This window comes from Camarhynchus parvulus, chromosome 2 (genome assembly GCF_901933205.1).
Source record: "Camarhynchus parvulus chromosome 2, STF_HiC, whole genome shotgun sequence".
Classification (NCBI taxonomy): Eukaryota; Metazoa; Chordata; class Aves; order Passeriformes; family Thraupidae; genus Camarhynchus; species Camarhynchus parvulus.
Genome location: NC_044572.1, coordinates 130,361,901 through 130,388,748, shown reverse-complemented (window position 1 = coordinate 130,388,748; position 26,848 = coordinate 130,361,901). Strand labels below are relative to the sequence as shown.

The following is a 26,848-nucleotide window of genomic DNA, read 5'->3' as shown; positions in this document are numbered from 1 at the left end:
TGACACAGACAACATCGTGGTTTTATTTTAACTGCTAATGCCAGTGTCTGTACTTTTTCCAAAGCAGACTGTAACAGTCAAGATTGTAATCCATCCATACTTTTATCAAACTACACTTTCAATTTACAAACATTTGAAGCACAAACCCAAAGCCTTTTAGCAGAAAAAAACCCCCAAAATATGCCAGGTATTTTTAATTGTTGAAATGGCTAAACAAGAGTAATTATTGTTATTAATGCTATAAGAATGAGAGGAAAGGTCAAGAGAATTTGGTTTTTTTCCACTTGATTTCAAGGAAATCAATTTGCAACCATCAAACTACTTCTATATATGAACCCCTAGTCTTTGTAAGCTTAATTTCCTTTGCCCTTCTCACTCTAAAATCATCATTCAAAAATTATTTCCAAGTACTATAAGCTCAGTCTGGAGCCCTTTACAAGCATATTAACTATACATTTAAAGTGCCACCCTCCTGATTTTTTGTCATAGCTGTGCTCCTAACACCATGGATTTCCAAGCGTTATCTTTCAGTCTCTTGAGAGGAACTAACATGACGTCACAATTCTATAACCTGCTAAGACACCACTGAAGTACAAATAAATTTTCTAATTTAGCAAAAGCTATCCTTAATGCTCCTCATTCGCACTCCATTTGAAGTTTGGCTCTCAATAGTTTTAGTTTAAAAGTTTAGACTTGATTCAAGAGAATTACAACCACATCCTCAGTCAAAGAATATCTTTATTTTTAAAATAAGATTAAATGAAAGATGGACTAAAGTCAACTCAACATTTTTGTCAGAAAGTCATTAGTCTTTTAAAGCACCATAAATCCACTTCCATTAACATTTCAAAGATATTTTAAATTCAAACGTAAATTTAGATTTGAACAATGACTTTCCAAGCAACATACCTTAAGCTTTTAGGACCAGATTTTTCATCTTGCAATGTGTTTCACTTCAAAATTTTGCACAAATATAGTAGGTACTCAAAATGTTCAGCTGCAAATGCATGGCATTCCATGGATAGGTAAATTGATCAGTATCATTTGGTGTTGCAGTAACTATCTAGTATAGTATTTATTTACAGGGCTTAAATCCAACTTAAGGCTTGTGGACATAAAATACTTATGCAGCACTAAAACCCAACTAAGATTAGCTAATTATTAAAGAATCATGCCAGGATACTAGAATGGATTAGGTCAGGAAAGTATGAAAGACAAATGACCTAATCAGAATTTTAGCTGCTTTCCTGTGCTTCTTTACCTGTTTAAATTTCTTATTTACATTCCAAAACTAGTGCTGTACACCTTTTGAGAACTGGCACCTTTGGAAATAAAATTATTCTTTGTGTTCATATGATAAAATATCTATGGGACTGGATAACAGAGAAATAGGATGCTTTACTTTGCTCTGCCATGGATATTAGATTGCTGGAACAAAGGAAGGAACCAAATCCAAAAGGACAAAAATTCATATGCTGATTTAAACAACTAAGTACTTTTCAATCTGTAAAACTGGTTAGTTCTTTCAAAGGAACTATTAATATTTTAAGATTTTTTGCTTGTTGCATTTTGATTACAAACAGAAATTCAGGAGCATATGAAATGAAAACAGTTTTCTGTTGGGGTAGAGGAGTGCAAACAAATGTTAACCAAACTATGAAGATATTTAAAAAAAAACTAATTGCACCTTGATATTCTGAATTACTACTTAATTTCATGAACAGCTGTAACACTGATTGCAGTAAAGAAGAAGGACATTTATTTCTCATATTTGAGGTTTATTCCAAAAATATATATTTATTGACTCACCTATCAGTGACTAAGCATTTTTATTTCTTTTGATGTATTTTGGAGATGCATATTTTCATAGAATAAAAGCCAAACAAAACCTAATTTCTTATTTAGTAAAATTTTATATATCTTCTTTCTATTTATTGAGCATTTTACTGTGGTGGAACTTTTGTAATTTCTCGCTCATAAACACCATGATGACAGAGCAACAGGACATGCTTGATACAGAAGGAAATGTGGCAGGAGCTTCACACCAGGGAAATAATGTAAAGCTTTTAGCCAAAGTTTTCTTCACTTTTTCTGCTCCACAAGCAACAGACCACAGAGAGGTAATACTCAGCAATTTAAAATGTTGGGAACAAAAAGATTCAAAGCTGCTTTTTGTTTCCTGATGGAGTCACCTTAGAAACAAAAAAGGCCCAACGCTGAAACCCTGCAAAATTCAGAGTTCAACCAGATGCTTAAAAACTTAACAAGAGAGAAATAGCAAATGAGGGTGGGACAGTGTTGCCCCATGGGACATAACTGGCCTTGCATCCTTTCCCCTGCCATGGAGGGACAAGAGCTGGCAGTGGAGGGCTGAGAGGAGCAGGACAGTGCATCTTAAACCATGATGGTAAAGAAGGTAAAGTCTCTACAGAGAGGAAATAGCCTTCTAGGAACCATCTGAAAAGAAATGCAACAAGGATCTTTCACCACTGTTGTCCCATCTGCCCAGACTTTTTCTGAAGTGTAATTGTTTTATCTGTGAGGGGCTCCATTTGATTTTTACTCAACCTGAAACCATGTGCAGAATTATAGTCCCCATGTCATTATGAAAATAAGAATACAGCAACAGTATAAACCAGCTACAGTACAAAATATACTAAAAGCAGCCATCAAATTATTATAGTATTTTCTTTAAAAAAACCCATCTGTAATAAAAAGTCATAATATAAATAAAGTTTTTACAGAGGAACTGTAGTTGCTACCATGACCCTGATTTTAAATTGAATCCTATTTAAATTTTTTGCCTAGGTGGACTTCCCTCAGACCTGCAGCACTGCCACTTTCTCCTTGGACTTTGCAGAGAGCACAAAAATGAAAAACCACAGCCCTTTATCACATGCTGTGCACAAACAGCAAATAAAGTTGTGCCAACTGAAAATACAGGAAAATTTCTATTAAGTCTTGGTGAATGACAGTAGGAACATTAATATCAGGAGAAAATGTGATTGGGCAATCATAATTTATTCATCAAGTGAATACAATACAAAACCACCCCCACATTTCTTGGCTTCCTTGGAGCTACAAAATGAAGTGTGGACTGTCCACAATTTTTCAACTCTGAAAGAAGAGGAAGAACCAGATTCTACTGCTTTGTGTTTGGCACATCATGCTTAAGGAGGAATGTGGCAAAATCAGAGGAAATTAAAAATAAAAGTGATCTGACTTTATTACCAGATTTTTTTCTTTTTCTTTTTTCTTTATTTTTTTTAAGTGCTGGGAAATATCAGAATACTTAAAATGAAAAATATCTACATTTGAAGTCATATAAATTATGATATTTCGCATCATGCAAAGCAGCTCAAGTTAAACATATGGCAACTGAGAACAATGACTTAGCAGTGACCTGCATTATTCTTGTTATTTTAAGAGAGAAATATTTAAACCAAAACTGCCATTTGTGATGAAACTACAACATGGGAAAATATCCACTGGGAAGAAGAAAGAGACCACTTAACTCATTTAATTTATGACTCAAATTCTGGTCTGAACCCAAATTGTTAGAGGTCAAAATCCAGTACATCATCTACTTTGAATAAAAGCTGAAACAATTAGCAAGAAACATGATCATGATTCCTCACTTGAATTTCTAAAAAGTAGCAATTTAAGGCTTATTTAGAAGTTTTTGTACTTGTTTCATGGTTTGTATCTTAAGGCATTTTCAATTACTATTTTACATTAATATGTCAGTAATTATAAAAATACTCTTTAAATTACATAGAAGATGCACAAATATATAAACCATCTTGTCATGTAACTCATTTAAACAAAACAATTATAAATCATTCCCAACCAAACCAGGAAGGGGCTTTAGTGTCTCACCAACCAAACAGAGCTTTAAAAAGTAATTTCAATTATTATTTGTTAGTCCCTCAACAGGCAAATGCAACCCATAAAAATAATTTATTCTGTGATAATTTTTTGTAATCCCCTGTTTTAAGGTCTTCCATAAACAGTCATTTATGCCATATATGATTTCTTTCATAAACACTGTACTACATCCCCAAAGAAACGCTAAATTATTTCACTTGGTACTTCAAATTTGCCCACTCACTGAATAAACTTCCAAAAATATTTGTGCAAACTTTATACATACATAGAAATAATGAATGGGATACAAAATTCTCAAAAATAAACAATTATGCCCTTCACCAGACAGCTTCTGATTTTTACACTTCCAGTTAGCTCCTGATCAATCTCAGAAGAACTTGCATACCACAGGATTTGAATCATGACATCTTTGCATATTCCCATATTCATTACTGGTTGCTCTATTTCGCCCTGCCAGCTACTGCTCATTGTATCAGCTGAATCTACATCTTCTCACAAACTTTGTTGCTTTCCTGTCACATGAGACACCTAAATTTCATACCTTATAACCAATGTTAGGAATCAGTAATAAAGTACTAAACCACAATGGATCAGCTCTCTGCTAATAAAAATTAGCATATCACAGAGGTTACAAAAAAAAAAAAAAAAAAAAACCAAAAAAAACCAAAAAAAAAACCACCAAAAAATGCTGCAGAATTTTAAGAAAAAATATTTTCATTGAGCAGCAGCTGCATGCATATGGCAGTGGTTAGAGTCTGACCCAAAATATAACATCAAACTAAGAAGATAAACTTGAACAAGACTAAGCATTTTTACACTTTACAATTAATAGTGTATTACAATTGTTAACCAATCATACAGTTGCAGCCTGTAATTAACATCAAATTATTGTAAGTGTAAAGGAAAATTGAGGTTCAACTTTTATACAGCCTTTGTTTCTTACTCTCACAGATCCCTCAGCATTAGAATTCCCTAGTTTAACACTCAGCACTGGCATTAAGCCTTGAGGCTCTTCCCACAAGTCTGCAAAATCCCATGTTAAATGCTGGCTTTAGGAACAAGACTTTGACATTTACCACAAGATGGGCACTGTCTCTCTCTCAAAACCAAGAAAGTCTGGCATTTTTTGGTTAAGTCGAATCTAGAACATATTTCAGAGTGTTTGGTGAGAAGAAATTATCCATACCAGCAGCAGTGTGTTTGATGAAGCCACATTTTCAGCAAAGTTACTTCCAACATGGACTTCCTATGAGCCACTAGAAATCTAGAAAGATTTGTCTTCTCTGCAGGTCCACAGTTGCTGTCACCACCTCTTACATGAGGCTTCCCTTTAACAGAATGTGATCCCTCAGGCCTTAACCATGACCTTCAATTTGTTCTGTAGCTGTAACCACACACATTCAGCTCTTGGGCCCTGTCTCAAAACCTCCAGGTCAGTGATATATCACTGGCATGTTTGTTCTGTTTCCAAGAAAAAGCCACTGTGCCTCAAACACCGTAGGTCAAAGCCTCATATCTGCAGAACAGCTGATCTTGTTTTGACCTATGAAGGTTTTGTGAGAAGGATCACTCCTGACTGCTCAGAACTACTTCCACACCAGTCCTTCCTGCAGCCATCCTTAAGAAAGCTTGCAGTGCAGCTTTGTTTGAAGTTATGAGATCAGTTTGAATTTTTATCATAGAACCACAGACAGGGTTGGATTCGAAGGAACCATAAAGATCATAGTTCCAATACCCCTGTCAAGGGCAGTTACAACTTATGCTAGACCAGGATGGTCAAAGTCCCACCCAGCCTGGCCTTGAACACTTCCAGGGATGGAGCATCCACAGCTTGTCTGGACAACCTATTCCAGTGCCTCACCACCCTCACAGTAAAGAATTTCTTCCTAATATATAATCTAAACCTGCCCTCTCTCAGCTTAAATCCATGCCCCCTTATCACTATCTGTCCTTTTAAAAATCTCTCTCCAGCTTTCTTTCAGTTCTGAAATGCTGCTCTAAGGTCTCCTCAGACCCACCTTTTCCTCAGACTGAAACATTCCAAGTCTCTCAGTCTGTCTTCACAGGAGAGATGCTCCAGTCCTGTGATCCTCTTTGTGGCTCTTCTCTGGAATCACTCCAGCAGGTCCACATCCTTCTTAAGTTTGGGGCTCCAAAAACTGGACACAGTACTCCAGGTATGGTGTCATGAGAGCAAACCCATGCCTCCAAATTAAAAACACTGCCGAGGCAGGGAATGTAACTTTTTCTCTCCTCTGATTGAAATCAGATGGTTTCTTCATATATCCCACAGGTTTCTGGCTTCTGGAGCTCACCCTGACCTATACAAATCTTTAAATTTCCAGTCTACTGCTAGTCCATATAGGTATAAGCTACACTTCTTAAAGCTATTATGAATTCCCCAGACTAACAAAAGTGTCAGGACTAGTGACTCTGCAGCCTCTGGACAGGTAGGTGTCAGTTCAAGGAACTTTCCTTCGACCTCCCTCTTTCTCTTCTGTTTATTTACCTTCAAATGCTTCAGTAGTGAGGTAAATGTTTTTTGCTGCCTTCATTCATCTCCTGCTATCCTTGTGCAGTGAACTGCAAATGCTTCGGTTTAATTCCTGTTGTTTCTCAACAATTACAGCTCATTAGCTTATCAGAGCTCCCTGAATGAAACACTGCATCTAGTGACAAACCCTATTCCAGCAGAAAACAATAAACATGACTACAGTGCTAAATGCCTTGATGAAAAAAAAATCTACTACATTTCACTACATCATTTCCAGTTCCCACCGAGTTCACATTTCTGTGGTGTTAAGCTGACCAGGAAGGCAATTCTGCCAGGGTCCCACATTCAGAGGAATTAACCTTGTCTAAAACACTTAACTTCTCAATGATGAAAATGCATTCTTTCACAATTAACATCAAGAAATCATTTCCAACCTGATACTATTAATGGAAACCAGATGTTTAATTTTCTTCATTGATTCTGTTAGCCATGCTCATATTCTCTGATTTCTCTGAATTCTGTAGCTTCATTTAACACATACATGGATGCTACATACTCATTGAAGCTTGGGTTCATAAACAAAGAAGCAAGAATCAGCAAATACCAATGGGCCAAGAGAGTAATTTTGGGTTTTCTGGTCTAAATATAAAATGTTAAGCAGGTCTTTGAAAGCAATTCCACTGCTGTTTCTGGACAGAACTTATACTTATTTCTTTTACTCTACATATTAACCAAAATGGAATGAATGCAAACAGAGTGAATAGCTGTCATTGCACAGTGTTTCTGGCTGCAAATATAATGGAAAATGGATCCCCAGTGTTTAAAAAGCACTGATTAGTTTTTTTTCTTTTAGCATAGTAAGTAATCTGTGTGAATAATGCAATACTATTGAAATAATAACATTTTGTTCAGTATCTTTAAAATAGTTGCTGACTTGCACTGAGGAGAGAATTAAGATGATGTGAAAGTATTGCATGGGGGAAGAATGTTTACGACTACATTACAGGATGGATGTAAGGCTTACACCTAAGCCTTCTTTTGTCTGCACTTTTCAGTAAGCCTTGTATTCAAAAAATGGATGGTTATGATGCTGCCAGGCTGCCTATGAACCTAAAGGAAAGCTTTTTTTGTGCACACTCCATGCCCTTGTGTGAAGATGAGCCACAGTCTGAACCTCGCGAAGGACTAACTGCTCTTATCACATATTAAAAAAAGTATCTTAATTTCTAAGTCTCTTGAAACAGATTTCTCAGGAGTGTAGCATCAGATGTCTTTTCCCCTCCTTCTTTAAAATTACCTTTGGTCATCAGCCACGTTCTGGCTGCTGTTGAGGACAATCCTCCACAGGTCAGAGGCTATGAGCTCCTTCTGATCGCTCACAAGGCTGATACTGGGCAGCTGCAGCTCACAGACTTTGCTTTCTGATAGACTGAACTCCCGGAATGCAACAAATGACTTCTGAAGCTCATCCCAGTACTCCAAGCTGCAAGGAACCTGTGATAAAAGGGAGAAGGAATAATTACTTTGTGCTTGATTGCAAATATAATGCAGTTTAATCTATATGCTAAAAGTGTAAAACTAATTAAACTACATAAAAGTAAATGGTCATATAGAAAATCTTAACTATAACCATTATTCAGATCTTGTGCTGTCTTGAGTTAAAAGAAAATGTTTTTAGAACATCACTGCAGACTAACACTTCCAACTTTCTCTTCCTCTGTACAAAAATAGCTGCTTGTTCCACAGGAAACCATGGAAACCATGAATAACAAAGACAATTAATCTAAACATTATTTGTATTATGCAGCCAAAAAATCCATCAGATGTCTACACATCATGGTATCAAAGACACTCTAGTCATCATTAATTTTTTTTAACTAATTGTTTTAGTTTTATTACATTAAAAATATAAGTTTGTTAAAGTAATCAGTGACGCGGAGAAAAAATTATAATGGACAACACAACACTTTGTGGTGGGCCAACACATTGCTAAAAACCCTGGGTGAAATAATGAAGCACTTGTAAGCACATGATCTTTTCTTTCAAGGACTATTTAGACAAATAAAGGCAAATGAAACCAAATAAATACATAGTGGCTTCTGCTTAATTACATCCCTAAATTTAATTCTGTAAATAATCCACTTGGATTATTTCACGATGCATCACTGAATTGGAGAGAAAGTTATTATAGACATTTCTATAGGCAATAGAAAACCAATTTTAATTAAAGTACAGATCTTAAAGGGTTGTACTCTAGGTGTCTTTTTATCCTTTTTCTTTTTTTGGTAATAGCAAGAAAGTGAATCAGAATATGAATTTAAAACAAATGCAAATTCAGTCAGCTATGAAGACTTCAGAATTAGGATGAGAAATCCACAGGTATGGCAGCTGTACATGCTCCAGATTACTAAAAGTCAAGCTGACATAAAGCAAATAGTAAGAAAAAAATGCATATGTACGCGTTATTACCTGTTTTATCCCTGTGTATAGACATACATACATAAATGACCAGGAAAAAAGTAAGATGGCAGAGAAGGCAGAGATGCAAGTAAATTTAGAAAAAGTTTTGTAAGCACTCTTCCTTGTTATTCAGTAAAGATTATAATGCAGATGGAGATGACAGTAAGCTGATTAATTAACAGGAATGAAGGTTAAGAAGGAAAATTCAGGGAGCTCAATGGTTCAAGCTGGGGAGGGCAAAGGAACATAAATAATCACCAAAGAATTCTGGAGGAATTAACATGTGGAACCACAGAGCCTGAAAGGTGGATTTTAACTACATCTGTCAAACCACAATGATATGTGAAGACTGAAAAAAGCAACTACAGTCTCTAAAATTTTTTTAGTTCAAGATGTAGGACAAAAAAAAAATCTGATAACTGTCAGTAAACCTCTGATGCCAGTAATGTATATAACACAGAGTACCACTACAGTATCAGTCAGGAGAGCTGATTTAATTTTGAAGACTAGAGTGTGAGAAAAAGGGATTGATTTAGTATCAAAACCCACATGTCATATGTGTAAAGATAACAACACATTTGTTTATAAGCTGCATATTCAATTGGAAAAGGTGAAGATCTGTAAATGTCAGCTGGGAAAGTGTGAGACAGTATGATGAAGCCTGGAAAAAGCAAATATCATCTTGTGAAACATCAAGTGAGATATTTCCAAAAGTGAGGGGTAAATATTAATTGATTTGTATAGGACATCAGTGGGGACTCATCTGAAGTATGTCATGTTTCCAATTCTTCATCTTAAAACTGTATTAACTCTTGCTGTGGAGAGTTGAAGACTAAATGAAATTAAACAACAGGAACATAATTGTGCCATCCAGACACCTCAGGAGAGAAACATTTAATAGAAGAAAGCTTTATAGAAATTTTGTGCCAAAACTGAGTTGCCCTATGAATAAAGTGTAAGGCTACAAACTGTACAGAAAAAAGACGGAGATGCGCAAGGAGAGCCTTGGTGCTCATGAGAGCTACTTTGAAAAGCTTGATTTGTTAATTAGATAGAGAAAATAACAAGCATTGCCCCAGTGGCAGAAGGTTGGGCTTGATGAGCCAGAAAACATCTTTCTTGGTTCTCTGTTCCGAGCTGTAAAATAGTGCTGTGCACAACAGCAGCAATAAGAAATACTACATGAGTTTATGACCATATTTCAAAGTCACACTATAGTGATTATTTTTCCTCTCAGTGCCACTAGACTTTTAGTTCTTTTTTCAGAACTTCTCAGTGTAAATTATTTGACTGTTTAATGCCTGTGGACAAACACTTAAGGCTGCTACATTACTGTAGCAATGTTCCTACCCTCCAATTATGGATACATCCAAAGAACTCCCCTATGTTAACTAGGAACACACAAAGAGCCTCTTCCATCATCTGCTGTCTTTTATACTACATTGTGGAGCCATTCACACTCACATACTTCTCTTTTTAAACCTTCACAATCTCCACTGGTGATAAAACATTTCAGTTTAGTTAAATTTTGTAATACTTGGCATACTTCCTATAGCATGAAGTCTTGGAATTACATAATTATAAAAGGATGTGTTTCATTTTTGACAAAAGGCTGCAGCCTTTCATGGTTGCATAGATACTTTACATACAGCCATATTTATTTCTGCATACTTTTAAATTTCAGTCCTTAAAATACCTTGGCATTCTTTTAGGAACCTGATTAAATATATTTGAATACTTGGTTTGGTCTTGTGCTTCCTAATGTCTATCAAAATCTGAATTACCTTTTCTTATCAATGTTAGTGAGTAATATGTGTGCAATGAAAGTCTCACAAAGCTATCATATGTAGGATATTTATTTCTCTTAGATTACATCCCAAAACAAAACTCTTTCCTTAATGAGAATCTCACAAAATTGCATTAGAATAGAAAGTAATGGGTGTTTTAAAAGAGGCTAAGCAGGGTGATGAATTCTATTCCCACTAGATTAATGAGCTGGAAGAACAAGTTCAAGAGTACAGTAAGATATTTTTTTAAGTGGCACTGCAATACAAAAACCATAAAACTATCAATAAGGAGAGATAAGAATAATATAGAGAATTAAAAATAAAGATTCAAAACAAAGGCAGAGCAAAATTTGAAAAAACCTAAACTGTATTTCACACATCCTGGCTATATTAAAGAAAAAGGTACTTCAGTATTTCCACCCACTCATTAGGTAGTAGATGTATTGAAACTCCTCTTGAGGAAAAGATGGCAAAGTATAATGATGAAAACAATTATGCCACAAATAAGTAATAACTTTGTAACTCGTGTTCAGGCTGTGGTCTGTGGTATAGACTAACACAGTGGAAGTTTCATCTGAGTATGAGGAAGAACTTTATTGTGTGGGTGACTCAGAGAGATTGTAGAGCCTCCCTGGAGATATTCAAGAACCACCTGGAAGCAATCCTGCGCCATGTGCTCTGGGATAGGGAATAGGGAGGTCTGACCAGAGGATCCACTGCAGACCCTTCCACTGTACCCATCCTGTGATCCTGTGTAGTGCAGGACAACTTCTAAAGTGAATTATGAGAAATCTTGAAAGGCACAGGAATGATTGCTGAACTCAGCAGTATGAGTAGCCAGGAAAAACATCACTGAACAGTTAATGCAGACTGGTCAGCAAGTAGAAACTATTATTCCTCATTATTTTGTTTACAATTTTTTCTAACTATGTCGTAATATGTCAAGAAATCTACCAGAGCAAGAGACAGTTTGTTTCAAAGTGTCATCTGCACATTGGAGATAAGAAATCAAGGATACACATTATGTGATTTCCTATACAAAATACAGCTCATGCTTTGGAACTACACAAACTGTAAGCTTTCTAGTTTGAAGCTTGCAAAAGACTTAATCGACTTAGAATCTTTGATTTCTACATATCTAGCTTTATTTTTTCTAGGGGCTTTATTACTAATGCCTGATCTGGATAAGTTTAGGGAAAGATGGTAGCTCTGGGCAGTATCAGCTGCCAAAAATAATAGTTGTGAAAGCCTGGAAAGGGGTTATAATGCCAGAACTGAGGCATTAGCAGTGGGAATAAGTGAACTAGCTGCAACAAAAAAATTTACCGCGTGTCGAATTAAGTATGGTTTTACCTCAAAATATTTGAACAAAACCTAAGCCATAATTCATATAATTGTTACCTCTTAGAAAATGTGACCACTAGGGCTGCCTCTACAAAAGCAAACACAAACAAAGCAAATTTAATTTTTTGCTAAACAAGAAGCTTGGTTCTCCAGCAGACACTTCCCTGCAGCTTTTTGTCCTCTTCCATAGCTCTCAAAGACAGTTTTAATTGCAATGATTGTACTCACCTGTCACTTAAATGTACATAAAAGTATTATTTAACCATGAGCTCAGATTTAAGCAAGAATCTCCAAGTTCTGTTTTGATAGAAAACCACACACTGTGGCAAAGACACTTATTTAGAAGGATGATTATGGCAACAGGGAGGAAAACCACAGTCAAATGCTTTATTTTTCAGCAGCATCTCTGTTTAACAACAGAGGTTAGAAGCAGAAATGAAAAGCTGTATGAAACAGTCCAAACTCTAAGCAGAGAAATTGAAGGCTGCTCCTTTTTCTCTTTACTGTTGTGAACTATAGACACTGGAGATCTGAAAACGGCATGGCAGTGTTTGGAAGAAGAAGGAAAATTGTGTATTGGCAAGGTACATGACACAAACAACTGTTCAGAAATAGCTGCCTTGGAGAAAAAATCTTTTTACTTAGAAGAGAGCAGATTCCTGTTTTCTCTGAATCTCGTTTCACTCTATTTTAAGACAAAAATTTTCATGTATATTACACTAACACATATGAAAAACATCTCTGATTTGAGCAGAGCTGAAGCCTCCAACACACACACATCACTCCCCCGCAAAAAAGGCCAAACAATGAGAAACCTGAAAATCCTCTTAAAACCCTGCGTACTTCAAGTAATTTCTTTCACACTTGTTAACCTATCAGCAAGACAGTATCATGTTAGTAACCAACATGAAGTAGTCCCACTAAAGCACTACAATGTCATTGTGTTTTTGCTTATTCATCATATATTGTGTCACACACTACCAGTACCAGAATAATTTAATTTCCTACTTGGAAACTAGGGGGTCAAGAAATGCTACACAGTCTGTTACTGCTGTGTTGTTAATTGTGTTTTAGAGATATTTCTTTTTCCCACTAGTGGTTTTGTGCAATATTAAGACTATTAAGACTTGATAGAGAAATAACTGTTGACCCCTAAGTGCTTTTCAAAGAATTTCAAGATGACGACATGCTTCTATATTTTCCTGTGAGCTGATGTTATCCTCCCAGCTTTGGGGTTCTTGGCTAATTTGGACTTGAAAAGTGCTGGGTGCACATCACTTATCTGTCTACAGGTACATTTCTACAGCTGAGCAGAGAGCCAGCATCAGTGGACTTCCCCAACCTGCCACGTCACCATAAATGATCATACCTATTATTCAATATACATTTTGTCAGAATGCCAACAGGTCTCAGACATGGACATAATTTCCAGCTAGGAGAGAAATAATTAAAACATCTCCATTTCTTAACTAATCCCATCTTTTTCATAAACATCTTTTTGTCTGTAGGAAAAAGCTACAGTCATCAGCCTACATCTTTGAGGTTGTGGAATGAAGGCTGTATAAAAGTATTATGCCTTCAGTATTAACTACTGAAGCATATGATTTTAAAACTCAGTATAAAAATGTGAACTTTAAAACTAAATACATGCTAAATATCTTAGGCTGGAAAATACATCTTGTCCAGTTGAGAAAGAAAGAAAGATATTAACAGCTGAGTGCCTAATGTTTCTTTCAGTGATGCTTCCTTTTGATTGATGTATTTGCTAGAAAAGAAGCTTTTACAGAAGATACATTCATTTCTTGAATCTCAGTCCCTCAGATCGTGGGCGCTTCCTCTTGGAAATTCAGCTGTTCTTGGTCCAGAAACAACTACTGCACAAAAAAATGCACCCAGAAGACAGGAAGTGTGTGTGTGTTTTATCTTCTTCAAGCAGGGCCACCTCAGTGAATGAGGCAGAACACAACACAAACTAGAACTCTGAGTCAGACACCAACCCAGACTGCAATTTTTACTTCAGCTTCCTGAGCATGAATAAACTGATTGCTCTGTAATAAAGCTATTCTTTTATTAAGATATTTTACTGGTTTAGGGCCAACTGTCTTAAAAATATAATTCTCTCATTAGGTGAACAGAAGTTGCAGTAGCAGGAAATAAAAAGTTTTGTGCATATTTTTATAAGGAAAAAAGTCTTGGCAATAACTACCAGGAACATTACTTTTAAATTTGATTTTGAAGTATTATTTATATAAAACTAGCAAAAGAACTCTGCAGAAAAATAATACAATATGTAGAAAATATGCTCAAAAGAAAAATAATATTAAATAGAATAGAATGCTGCAATATGCCTGGTTCACACAACATACACAATTCAATCTGACCAGTGGAACACTTACATTTTGGGCAAATGAAGGATACTTCAACATCCACACTCCTCTCCTGTGCATCTTGTGTGATTGACAGTGTGAAATCATGCTACAAACCACTTGCCTGTTAGATAATATTTTTTAACCTTCCTCAGAGCTAAGATTGTATCGTATCTGTGTAGAAAACAGACTTTCCTGGCACAGCTACAGACCACCAATATCCCCATTTCATGAAGGAAAAAACCAAACAACCAAATCACCAAAAAAAGAGAGATGACTTACAGTGAGGTAAAAATATAGCCTCGTATAAGTAGTTTCAGGATTAGCAGTAGTACTAGGATTAAAATTATTTAGTTGTACAAAGTATTTGCTGTCCCACCCACCTCGGCCTCCTTTGTATTTTCATTACAGCTTTCTGTACTTTGACAGCAGTTTGAATGTTACATACCTATATATTTCAGGCAGTAAAATATATTCCACTATGGTACACTCTCAATTTTCAACACTCTGGAATAATCAGATACCCCAACTGGAGATGTTTTTCAAAATTATGTAATATAATTTCTACACAGAATTGTTTTGCTTCTCTTTGAATTTTTTAAAAAATAAATTTGGTCCTAAAGCTAGGATATTTAAATTACAAATACTCACTCTAAAATTTAATATGCAATATCTGCTTAATTTAACTTTTTCCTTTATCTATATTGAGGTCTTTGGCTGACTAATGAAAATAACTACTATTTGGCTATCTGAGTAATAACAGATTCTATGGCTCTTTCAACTCCATTAAACATATATACTGATAGTCCTATTAGTATATTTATTTAATTTTATTTAAATTGACATCTGTCCTGCAGTTTATAAAATAAATATCAAATAGAGTTGTAATGAAAAGATGTGAAAGAAAACTCCTGTCTTCTGAGAAAAGTCGTTCTTTAAAAATACATAACTTCCTTTTAGCTGACTTTGGAAAAAAGCTTCTATACATCTTCAACTAATAGAAGCTATAAAAAAACCTTTTGTAATATTGGAACCAGTTGAGAAACCACAAGTATTCAAATGCAGGAAATCATGATTTTATAACGTTTTAATGTGATCTACTCTTGGGAAACAAAGTTAACCAAGCCCTATTTCTGTACAGGAAATATTCCACTGTACAGTTGTAATACATTGTGGTGAGGGGTACAGCTGCAATTTTTTCACCTGTGATGCCCCACTGGTATTGTGGCTTACTGAATTGCATCAAGATTGCCTTCCTGTCCGGAAAGCCCTCTAAGTACAAACACGACTCTAAGCCCAGGTTTTATTTTCCCCTGGCATCAGAATATGGTAATTTAAGAGCCCTGAGAAATGCTTTTTAACCTTTTAGAAGAAATATGTAGCATTCTTTTATTAGGAACTACATTCTTTGCCTTTTTAAAACAACATATGACCAACTTATCATTTTATCAGGCTAGCAGGTTCAGAGCAAATGCAGGTGTGTGGAGTAATGTAATCTGTCACAGATACTGGCTTTTTTCATTATGGAAAAATTACTCTGAACACACTAACAGCTTTTTTTTTAAGAAAGCACAGAATAGCATTGGGCTAACTGAGATTTCTGCAGAACTTTAAACAGAAAAATCATGTACTGCTAAGTGTCAAACTTCTATAGTAATTGTCATTCACCTTGAGACTGAGTTTATGTGACGATCACTTGCCTTTTGAACAGCAAAAGTAACAATATTTCTTTAATTTATTAGCTCTTAATGTATTGTTTCAGGCATTGAGAAACAAAAGTATACAGATTGCAGATCTTACATTAGGGACTCACCTACTTCTTTCAACACCCTTTATTGTCTCTTTCTGATACAGGAACTATCTTCCACACTTCATTTAAGGTTTTTAATTTTCTAGGCTTCAGTATTTATTAATAATACAAGCATTATGATGTTGAAATGTAGTCACCTCTGACCATTGAGGTTAGCAGTCTATTAACAGAAAATGTACCTTATAATTTTCAGTATATGAACTATTTTGACCACACATTCTCACCACAGCAAAGCCTGACTCCTATGAGAAGCACCACAAAGTCACTGTACAGCCGGAAGGACTTGGGTTTGCAGAGTTTCATAAATCAGAGTCACAAAATCGGAAGAGTACAGAACACAGGCAGAGTGTAAATCTGTCATTAAGATAATCTGATGGTTTCGTCAGTCCTCTGGCACCCGGTAGAGTTTTCATTGGCTCAGTAACCCCTAAGGGTAAATTTCACTGTGATGCACAGGCAAATTATGCACAACTTCCATTAACATTCCCAACAAGTTACGCTTAACTCCCTGCAGACTGCACAGGGAAACTCTAGGACAAACGATACAGTCTCATCTTGATGCAGGGAACACTAAGATCACACAGCAAAATAATTAAGATTATACACACACAAACCAGTAACAAAATAGTAAAGTCTGAGATAATCCTATTCTCAGGCAAGGAAGTTCATAAATAATATTTAAAGCTGGAATTCCCTAAGAGAACAGGCTCTGTTTCAACATCTGCTCAAGACTCCAACTTCTTTAGTCCCTATTTCCTTCCTTACAAGAAAATGAAGACAATACTTATAATTAATAGACAGAGTCTGAACTTTGGAAAATGTGCAAAACTCAGATCAGAAAATTTGCTCGCCTGCAGATCATCTGAAGTGTAAGTGGCTCAAGCTACAACAAACCTACCAGCCTCTTACACAGACCAGCTGTTTATGTGATGACCTGCCTCCATTTTTGTACAAACAGAAACACCGCATCTACTGCTGAGAAAGAGGTTCCCTGAATTACAATAAATGGCATTTGTTACACTTCTAGTTTATGATCAGGTATGTTTAATAATAATTTCTTCTTTTCAAGTTTCTTGCAACTTCACAAAGTAGAGAAATAATAAAAACACAGTATAGAATCTTTATATAGTAGTAGCATGACTAATACAGTAATTTTGAATAACATCCAAAGGTAGAATTAACAAGAAATGTAAGCTTTAAAAAGCAGACCAAACACCAAATTTGCCTTCTGAGCAATTCACAACAGCCAGACAAATGATTTCTTCATCCATCTAAAAAGTGCCATTATTTGAAGACAGTACTGAAATGTGTCGCAGTAGATTCAGTAACTTGCAAGCCAACAGGTTTATCAAGAAGCATGGTTGAACTTTACAGCTTACTATCTTGTAACACTGTGAATTTAAATCACTAACCTGTCACACACAAATCATCTGGATTTCCAAAATACTTGTTGCTTTGGGAATATAAGAAATAAATCAAAAATTTGTGGTTTCCCAGAAAGCACTTTTCCCAGACTCTCAAATGCCCAGCTGAATATTTTAGCCCCAACAGGGAATGAAAAGTAACAGGGAAGCAGAGTCAGCCAAAAATGAGGTATTCTCTGTTAAAAGGAAAAATTAATGCCTTTGACATTGATCATAATTCTTTTCCTGTTGACTGTCATGTCAAATCCTTCCTGGAATAATGACTTACAGTAGGTCTAATGTCAGTCATTCTTAAGCTCATGCTTCCTTAAGCCACTGTTTAAACAGCCACAAGGTGTTAGAATATGACTATTTATTGGATGACAGTGTTGAAAAAATCAGATTCCAGACTAGCAAGTTTGCAAATGCTTTATTTAAATAGCACATGCATGTAAGGCAATGTAACAGACAATTTTTTGAATCCTTGCCCTTTGAAGTTGGAAATAGTTTATGTTCTCCTAAAAAAGATTTCACCACCTTTGGAAATGCTCTGTGTGAATTTTATCACAGTGGTTTTATTTATGTAGTCTTTCCTTATTAAATCCTAGTTTAGCCCTTACAACCTCAGAACTATACTCACTGCCCTAAAATCTTCTTCAGTAGACTTTGAGATTTGGTTAACTTAATCACCACTTTTCTAACCTGTGCTCTGTATCTTAGGACACTACATAAAGAAGAAAGGCCAAAAAAGGAGACCTCAGCACGCATTCATGGTTTCATCAGCTGTTATAATGCTGACTACACGTGCGTGCAATAGGAGTCCTGGCAGGTACACAAAGGAAACATCCTCAAATACAAGAACCTGTCAGGGCTATAGTTCAGCAGATATTTTATTTTAACTTCATATGGAGAAATGAGCAAATGCTGTAGTTTATCTTTCTTTTGTTTAACAGCTTGCATCTCCCACTGGATGACAATCCAGGAGAAAGAATTTTAAGTCTGTGTTAGTGATGCATCTTAACTAAATCAGATAACTCAGAATTTGGAACACTACACAGTGTATGATTACTTTGATTAGATAAATCTGGTTTTCTCCTGCTTTTAAATTCATGCCACTTGGGTAAATGCTCTTGTGACAATACATAGCTTTTATTTGAGATATGGGGCAGTGCCAGCAACGTCCCTCAATGGAAAGATAACTCTGGACAATAACAATGGAATGACAATAAATGAGAATCTCTGTAAAGGGTTCACTAGATAAAAACAGGCCTCCATATGTACAGGAGATAATTTGTGTGTCCTGTTCACCTGCCTGTACAGAAAAGCAGAGTATTTCCCCGATGGCGTATGAACTGTTTTCCTATCTTGTTGAGCTCCACCCAATCTTTAGTCTTGCCCCTGCCAACCTAAACCTGTCAACCTTGTTCTTGGTAAAGATAAATGATATAAAAATAAAAGCCAGATTACATCAGAAAAGTATAACAACATCACAGGCAAAGATAAACATAAATCTGAGATTCTTAAGACTGCAGGAAGACAAAAGAAGACTTTGGAGAAACTAGACATACAGTGCAATTACACTTTTAAGCCCCGCAGCACAAATATTCAACACAACTTTCTTTGAGGTTAAATATCTAAATGTAGCTAGCTTCATATTGTATCTGCACAATGTGAAAGTCACTACTGAATCAGTAACAGATTTTTCTCTCCTTTTTTTTCCTGCTTTCCATCTTTTGAATTTTAAAAATATCACAGAAATGAAGATGACTTGTCCTTTCTTAGATATGGACCTGACAGATCCAAGGAACTGTAAAAGCACAGTTAAATTTAGCATCACACAACAGCTCTGAAATACAGGTCTTTGTTATGATGTAGAATATATTCTTCAATTACTCTTTACATTCTGGGACGGTGGAATTATCTGCATAATAATAAACTATTGTCTGAAATCAGAAATTACTCTTACTCCTTTTATCCCAATCCGTACTTCCAAGGCAACCAGAACAATCAGAATGGAGGAAATTGTCAAAAATTCTCTTCCAACTGTCTTAGTAGCCATATCAAGCCAATGCTCTCATCATTTAGGAGATGAAGAGAGACACTATGAAACCCTTACTCTGAAATTGAGACTGTCCAGCCCATTCTTGTTCCTAAAGACGCTCATGTATCTTCTACAATTCTGATATCTCTGCAGGAGACATTTCAACATACATTCTAAACCAAAATCTGCTTGAAGGCTATTACCATGCTTCAGAGTTCTGGGTGAAACACATTTCATGGTCAGGTTTCATACGAATGAGAATCATCACTGCCCACAGATTCCAACTTCAAGTGGTGCCACACCACAAGACGATCGCAGAGCAATTAGAAGACCTTTGCCCTGTAATGATGAGCTGGTTGCCTTGCAGAATATAGTTTAATGTTAAACTGGGAAACTGTGGCATGCCTTAAGTCTTCTTCACATGTGAATACTCACTGAGACAAATTTATAAACACCTGCACAATTTTTGTTACAGAAATTATCTGTGACCTAAATGTAACAGTAACTGAATTTTTGGAGCAAGATCAGTAGGTTATTTCTCTCTGGTTCATGAACAAAAGACATACATACATGTCTTTCTTTAAGCACAGAATAAAATAGGCTTTTGAAGCTGCTCATCTTTAACCACAAGACTTCCTCTTACCAGCAGTCTACTTGAATTATTTAAGTTTCATCTGTTATAACAGAAAAAGCCTCAGAGAGCATCCCCTTTTTTAACTTATCTATATATCAATCACCAATATTTTAAAAATAATGGAATTGCTACTTTATCTTGCTTTTTACCTTTTGAAAAAATTTTGTGAAAATTTTCCAAGTTTGGACTTCCCTATAGTCCTGAGGTGGGCATATGATTCTCACATCAATACCATTATTTACCTTTGAAAGGTGTTTCCTCACAAACTAGTTATCTGAAAGAATGGTAAATCACACAGAGCCAAAGGACATTTACACATGTGAAAATGGGACAAAAAGGGCTTAAAGATATATAGAGTTTGCCATGTCTGTTAATCAGGGAAAACAACAAATTGAGACACTTTCCACCTCCTCAAAGAAATATAATCCTGCTGCAATTTCTTGCAATCAGATCTAGGATTCTCACTTCCTTCAAACTATTAGATCCAAGCTCTATTTCAAACTGCCAAAGAAATGCCATGTGGTATGCCATGGCAGAGGCATCAGTTCTTCCTGTTCCCCCCCTCTTCCCCCGCCAAATAAAAGCAACAATGTTTGGACTGTAAAAACAAAGTATTACAAACTTGACCACTGAAACTGCTTCCCTTTGCAAAAACACAAGGTAAAGCACAAGAAAACAGCTCTTGGGGCAATTCAGAAATAGGAGCAAGGCAAGGTTCAACAGAAACAATATAGTTCATATCAAGTCTTATGATCTGAAGCTGTTCTGTACCCTTTGGCTGTACCAGATAACACGCACCTTCAATATTTAGAAAAATTCTCTTTATGGTGAAGCTTTTGCAAGTTCCAGAAATTTGAATAATAGCTATAAAAACACAGAGTTCTAAAACCTGCCATGATTAAAACATTATGCTAGAAGTTTAACAAAGACAGAAAGCTAGATGAAATGTCATAGCAACTTACTCAGAAAGAAAGAACATGCAACTGGAAAACTTCAAGAAAGAAAACCCGCAAAAATTCAAGACAAACTACAGAAGGGCACCTTTGACTGTATCTTTGTGAAGTAGAGGATTAAGGGAGACTGGTAACACAGCTGGGGACATTATGGGTCCTCCTTGCATTTGAACATATCCACAATCCTGGGAAAGTTTTTAAAGTATATTTTAATATAGCTTAGTATCATTATTGTTTTTAAATTTAGATCCTTTTTTCCAAAAAAGCTAAAGTCTTTGGCTTGCAGATGTTTCTCTAATGTTTCATTTCAAGAATGGAATAAAATAAATACTGTTTTATCTTTTTTCTCTTTGTATTTAATGAATTTTCCATATGCACTAAATCCCCAGTATATTAATTAACATGTATCCACACAGGGAAAAAGTGGAGCTGATAAAAGGTCTCATGATTAACTTAAATTAGAATCTGAAGTTTGATATGAGTATTTAGTAAGTGCAATTTACCTAAAGAAATTAAAATTTTTCTCTGCATTACTTATTCCACTCACATAACTCTGTTAAGATTAATAAAAAAAATGCACACTGCCCATGTTTAAAATGGCTGTTCATCAGCTGTATGGCCATTTCTGGAAAATGTAATAAATCACCACCTTCAGCCAGGCAACAATTACTACCACAATTAATGGCCTACAACCAAAGCGTGGATCTTCTTGTAGGCATTTCTGCACATCATGTGCCCAAAGCAGAATTTTTTACTAGATGTCCTCTAATTTGGCTGATATATTTATATTTTCTCTGGTGGTAGAAATCTGAAGAATTTCATGAACATCAGACAGAACCTGACCCCTGGTAGCTGGGTGCTTCTCGCTCTCTGAGGCAACAATAGCGATCTGGATCTTCTCTTCTCTTCTCTTCTCTTCTCTTCTCTTCTCTTCTCTTCTCTTCTCTTCTCTTCTCTTCTCTTCTCTTCTCTTCTCTTCTCTTCTCTTCTCTTCTCTTCTCTTCTCTTCTCTTCTCTTCTCTTCTCTTCTCTTCTCTTCTCTTCTCTTCTCTTCTCTTCTCTTCTCTTCTCTTCTCTTCACCATTGTATGGAAGCACAAAGCAGAACCTGCATGCTACTGAAAGTCCAGCTGTGTATGCCCACTTGAAGAAGAGCTGGAATTCCCCTTGGACAGGGTCATATCGTTCCACAAGCACATACATAATGGTTTTCATGATGTCTGCTATCTATAATGGGAGTGTAATGTAATTAAAATGAAAACCTTGGTGTGCCGTGCTCCAAAAATACCAGCCTGAAAGGAGGCGAAATCCTGGCTTTCATAGCAACCTAATAGGTCATCAAGACAGCCTACAATAACACAATTTTGATCTTTGATTCAAACCTCATGCCAAGTGGAGCTGATTTTTTCCATTTAATTTTAATTTTCATGTAACTGAAAGGAGCTGACATTTGGCTGTCTTGAGAGCAAAGAAATTGGCAGGACACTTACATGATCTCACCAACAGTATGTGCACGGTAATAACATTATACCATTTATCTGAGGAAGATTATCCTACTTATTCATAACTCAAAGCATATTGGTGAATAATTCAATTTTAAAAGCAATTTTTAACATCACAGCAATAATGAAATATAACTCAACAGTTTTGGACAAATAGGAAGAACTGGGAAATATTTATTTCCCTTGACTCACAACACTATTCTGATTAACAACCAGATTGAAATTAAAAAAAAATGACAGGTCTAATTTGTAATACAAAAGGGAAACAGAGATTACCAGAAATAAAATTGACCTAAAATCAAAATATGTATGCAAGGAATAAGTGAATTTAAAAAGAATTACACTAGACAGGAGAAATTGTAATGACCCAGCTGCATACATTAGAAAGCAAAAATTCCAGCACATTAAGGATCAGTGTAATTTTGAGGTATGGTCTGTTTTTGGGGCATGAAGACTGCAGCACTCAGCCTTCCTTCAAAGAGAAGTTCCATGCTCTCACACAGTCAAACCACACCATCCACTTCAACCCTCTCAAGGTAAAATGAGAGAAAACAGACCCTTTCCCCCTACCCTGTGGATCTTACTAGGAGCAGTGCAGCCATCTGCCATCACAGAAATAGGAGAGAACAGCCAGACTGAAGCTTTTACTTCAATGATTCCACTAGAACTTGGAAATTTCAGACCAGGTCATTCCTCATATGTTTCGGTTTCAAACTAAATGAAGTCTTTATGCAAAGAGTGATGGATGAAACCATAAAAAGAAAGAATAAAAACTGTATGCTCACAAACTAAACCTGATAAACTTGGCTATAGCTTATTATGCAACATAAAAACTGCAGAGGTAAGTGGGTAAAATGTTTATACAAGTAGTTTTGAGACTAAAGATATGCTCAACCTGTGCAATGTGCCTCATATTGGTTTTATAGAGCTCCTGACATTTGTTTTGTGCTCCTTTTTAATAAATCTGAGTTTGAAAACTTTCACTTTATAGCAGTAACATTTTCATTTGTTACTGAAAGTAGAAAACTCATTACTCACCTGAAGAACATCTCCAAGGTCAGCAGTGCTAATATCTGGGTCTTCAGTGGTATTAAAAGGAACAGGGTTAATTTTTACAAGAGTGAGCACTCTGGGTTCTGGATATCTCCACAGCATCATTCCTGGACTATCCTCAGTTTCATTGTAAAACACAACTTCATAGGCATTGGGCAGCTTTTGTGCTTCTGTCAAATGAAAGAAAGCTACAATCTGTTATGCAATTTCTAGAAAGAAACATGCTGGTTTATGAAACCAAAGTGATTAAAAAGTAATCCCTTGGGATCAAAAGGAGAGAAAATAAAAAAGCAATTTCCCTGACTTTTAAAACATTACAGCTTAATGGAAAGAAATCAAAAAAGTCTTTTAAAGTATTTTTTAAAATTCTAGCAGATGTCTTTTCAACTACTTTTCCAAAAAATATAAAGTTATTTATTGTAAGAGGCAGGTAATGTCTAATAGGTTATTACCATTTTTACTTTATAATCTACGAAAAAATGAAGAAAAAAATGAGAGCCAAAATTATATCCTTCTTACCTGCATCTTGTATATACTGGAAGAGTCCTGTTCTCAGATCATCTGAGGAATGCTCAGGTTTTGAGGCTGGACTCCTTTCTGCAGAAAAACACGTTGGGTGTGGACGTTCAGGTATCAATGTCTCTACACTGCCCTTTTTAGCGAGGTACTGCCACAGGAGCTCCTGGAGAAGAACTAAACAGTTCAAATGCTCTTGACCCCAGAAAACCTTTAAAAAGAAAAAAAGGAGAGGAAAAGAGAGAGAGAGAAAAGATGAAAAAATTACATACAAATATTCAGCCATTTTTTAAGGGAAAAACACCTCCCCAAAAACAACAGGAACTTTATATGGCTTTGAGTCTGCTCTACTTACACCTTAATTGCTTGCAAGCATTCTTAATTTTAAAATAAAGGACAGAAGCAAGAAAATATCCTTATAAAACTATTTGTCAAATGTGTTCTTTTCATTATGTGAAGGAAAACATTAATTCCTACCATTTAACAATTCACAGTGAGGTTGCCTGGAAGACCACAGATCTTAAATGTTATATTCAAGAACTGTACATAATGCTAGCACTGGTCACAGGTTTCTCAGTTTAAGACATGACAAAAAACCCTTAAAGAAAGATACAAAGTTTAAACTCTTCAAAGAGGTTGCTCCAGAACTGGAATTCTGGAATACATTTAAAACTAAGTGACACAGCTAAGAATGTGACACAGAAGACATATGAAAGATCATCTTAAGCACAAAATTTAAGCATATGAATTGGGTGTTCTGTAAGTCCTCCAAGTGAGGTTTAAAAGTTCAAAGTCTTCTGAAGTTTAAAACAGAAATACAGAAAAATATCTAATAAAATTGGGCACATTTTGTAGCAAAATAAAAGGCAAGAAGGCATTCCTTTCTGCCAGGTTGGACAAGCATTGCTGATTTTTTCAAATCAAGCTCCTGTTTGACAGAATTACATTAATGGGAACAATTACTTTAGACTTCATGCGCAGAAGCAGGCCTTGAAGCACCAGAGAAGACAAAGAAGCAACTAGCAATACAGAAATTAGACATGGAACCAGTGTGGGATGAAATCAAAATGCCCAGACTGTAACTTAAAAGTTATGGTAAGGGTGTGAGTGAAGCAAACAAGTCAAGTATGCACATAAAGAGTAGTGCAAATTTTTCAATGGAGGAATATCAATGTTCAAATATGAAAAAAAATCAAAAGATGCCTATAAAGGGAATGCAGTTGCAAGAAGGCAGATTTTTTCTTGCCCTGCATATAGAAGTAAGCCCACAGAATAAACCAAGATCCTCTTGAAACACAGCCATAGCCAGTCCTGAGCTGAAGATTCCCAGCCTAGGCAGGTAACCCCTGAATTTAGTGCATCTCTGCAGTGGTTTCTGGAGTACCTCTGGTCTCGGGGTCCCACACCTAATCTAGCACCACCTCAAAGGAGCTCTCTGTCACCTTAAGCCAATCCCAGAGGCGCAAGTTCCCCACTGACAGAGGAGGGATGAACATTTTTCTCCATCTCACACTTTTATTCATTTGTAAGCAGCAGGGAACTCCAGGGCATGGAAGTCCTACTACAATATTCAGAGATGAGGCACTGATTTTACATAAGTTCTAAAGATTCTGATGCAATACAAAGTGACAGTGATAGGTGAGGTCGTCTTTAGAGCTGGTAAAATCATTAGCCATAAATAAATTAATTTGAAACAGAACTGCTAATGATTTTCTCAGCATTTTCAAATCTATTCTGCCAGACCAAACACTTAATGATCTTCTGCAAAAGCTAATTGTCCCTAATTATACTCTAATAATAAGTGGCTTTCTGAGATTTATAGATTCTTCTTTGGTACTTGTCGAACCCCAAAATTTTGGAAAAAAAATAAGCTTTTTATTTCCAACACATATAGGTAGTCAGCCAAGTACCTGTGAAAAACAAATAAAAAAAGGAGCAAAGAAACAAACTGACCTTATTTATTCATTAAGATACATTTTTTTCTAAATTTGTATTATCTGATTAACCCTATTTCCAGTGCTGTTGTTCTAAGAACTTCTAATGCCAGTTCTGGGAAAAAACTTACTGACACAATTAAACGTCAAAATTTCCTTTTAGTGTTTTATATACTTGATTTATGTATTTATTTTAAAACATTTGGTGTGTATAGATACTATAATAAAAATAATTAAAACAAGACATATCTTAAAGCCCACTTGTTTAAGCCTCACAGAATCTATTTTTCATTTCAAGAACTCCCAAGCTTCCTGGACTGATTTCAAGTTGTGGGCACTTCCAAAAAGGAGAGGATAGCACGGAAAACTGAGTATTAATTGTTACAAACAACAGTTTGCAATTACTCCCCTGAGAAATTCGTGTAAGTTTAAAAAGAAAGGATATGTACTTCTTAGGGCTTCCTCTAGGCATTACAGACACGTAGATCATGGACAGACAAACACACACCCATCAGAACATGACCCTAGATATTAAGTGTTAGTAATTTGATCCAGTAGTTTTAAGGAACACACACATACAGCTAAAATACAGGGTTTGAGGAGTATTTAAAAAAAAAAAATCCAAAACACAGTACACAATTTTTCAATCAATAGTTTACATGAA

At 35.8% G+C, this 26,848-nt stretch overlaps 1 protein-coding gene across 1 annotated transcript in view; it reads right to left on the bottom strand.

The window, feature by feature from the left end:
- The window catches only part of VPS13B (vacuolar protein sorting 13 homolog B), a 430,139-nt gene that overhangs the window by 53,967 nt on the left and 349,324 nt on the right, over positions 1-26,848 (bottom strand). Inside the window, 3 exon segments of the mRNA XM_030963535.1 lie at positions 7,680-7,876; positions 23,720-23,904; positions 24,254-24,461. Of these exon segments, the coding sequence (XP_030819395.1) occupies positions 7,680-7,876; positions 23,720-23,904; positions 24,254-24,461 (590 nt within the window).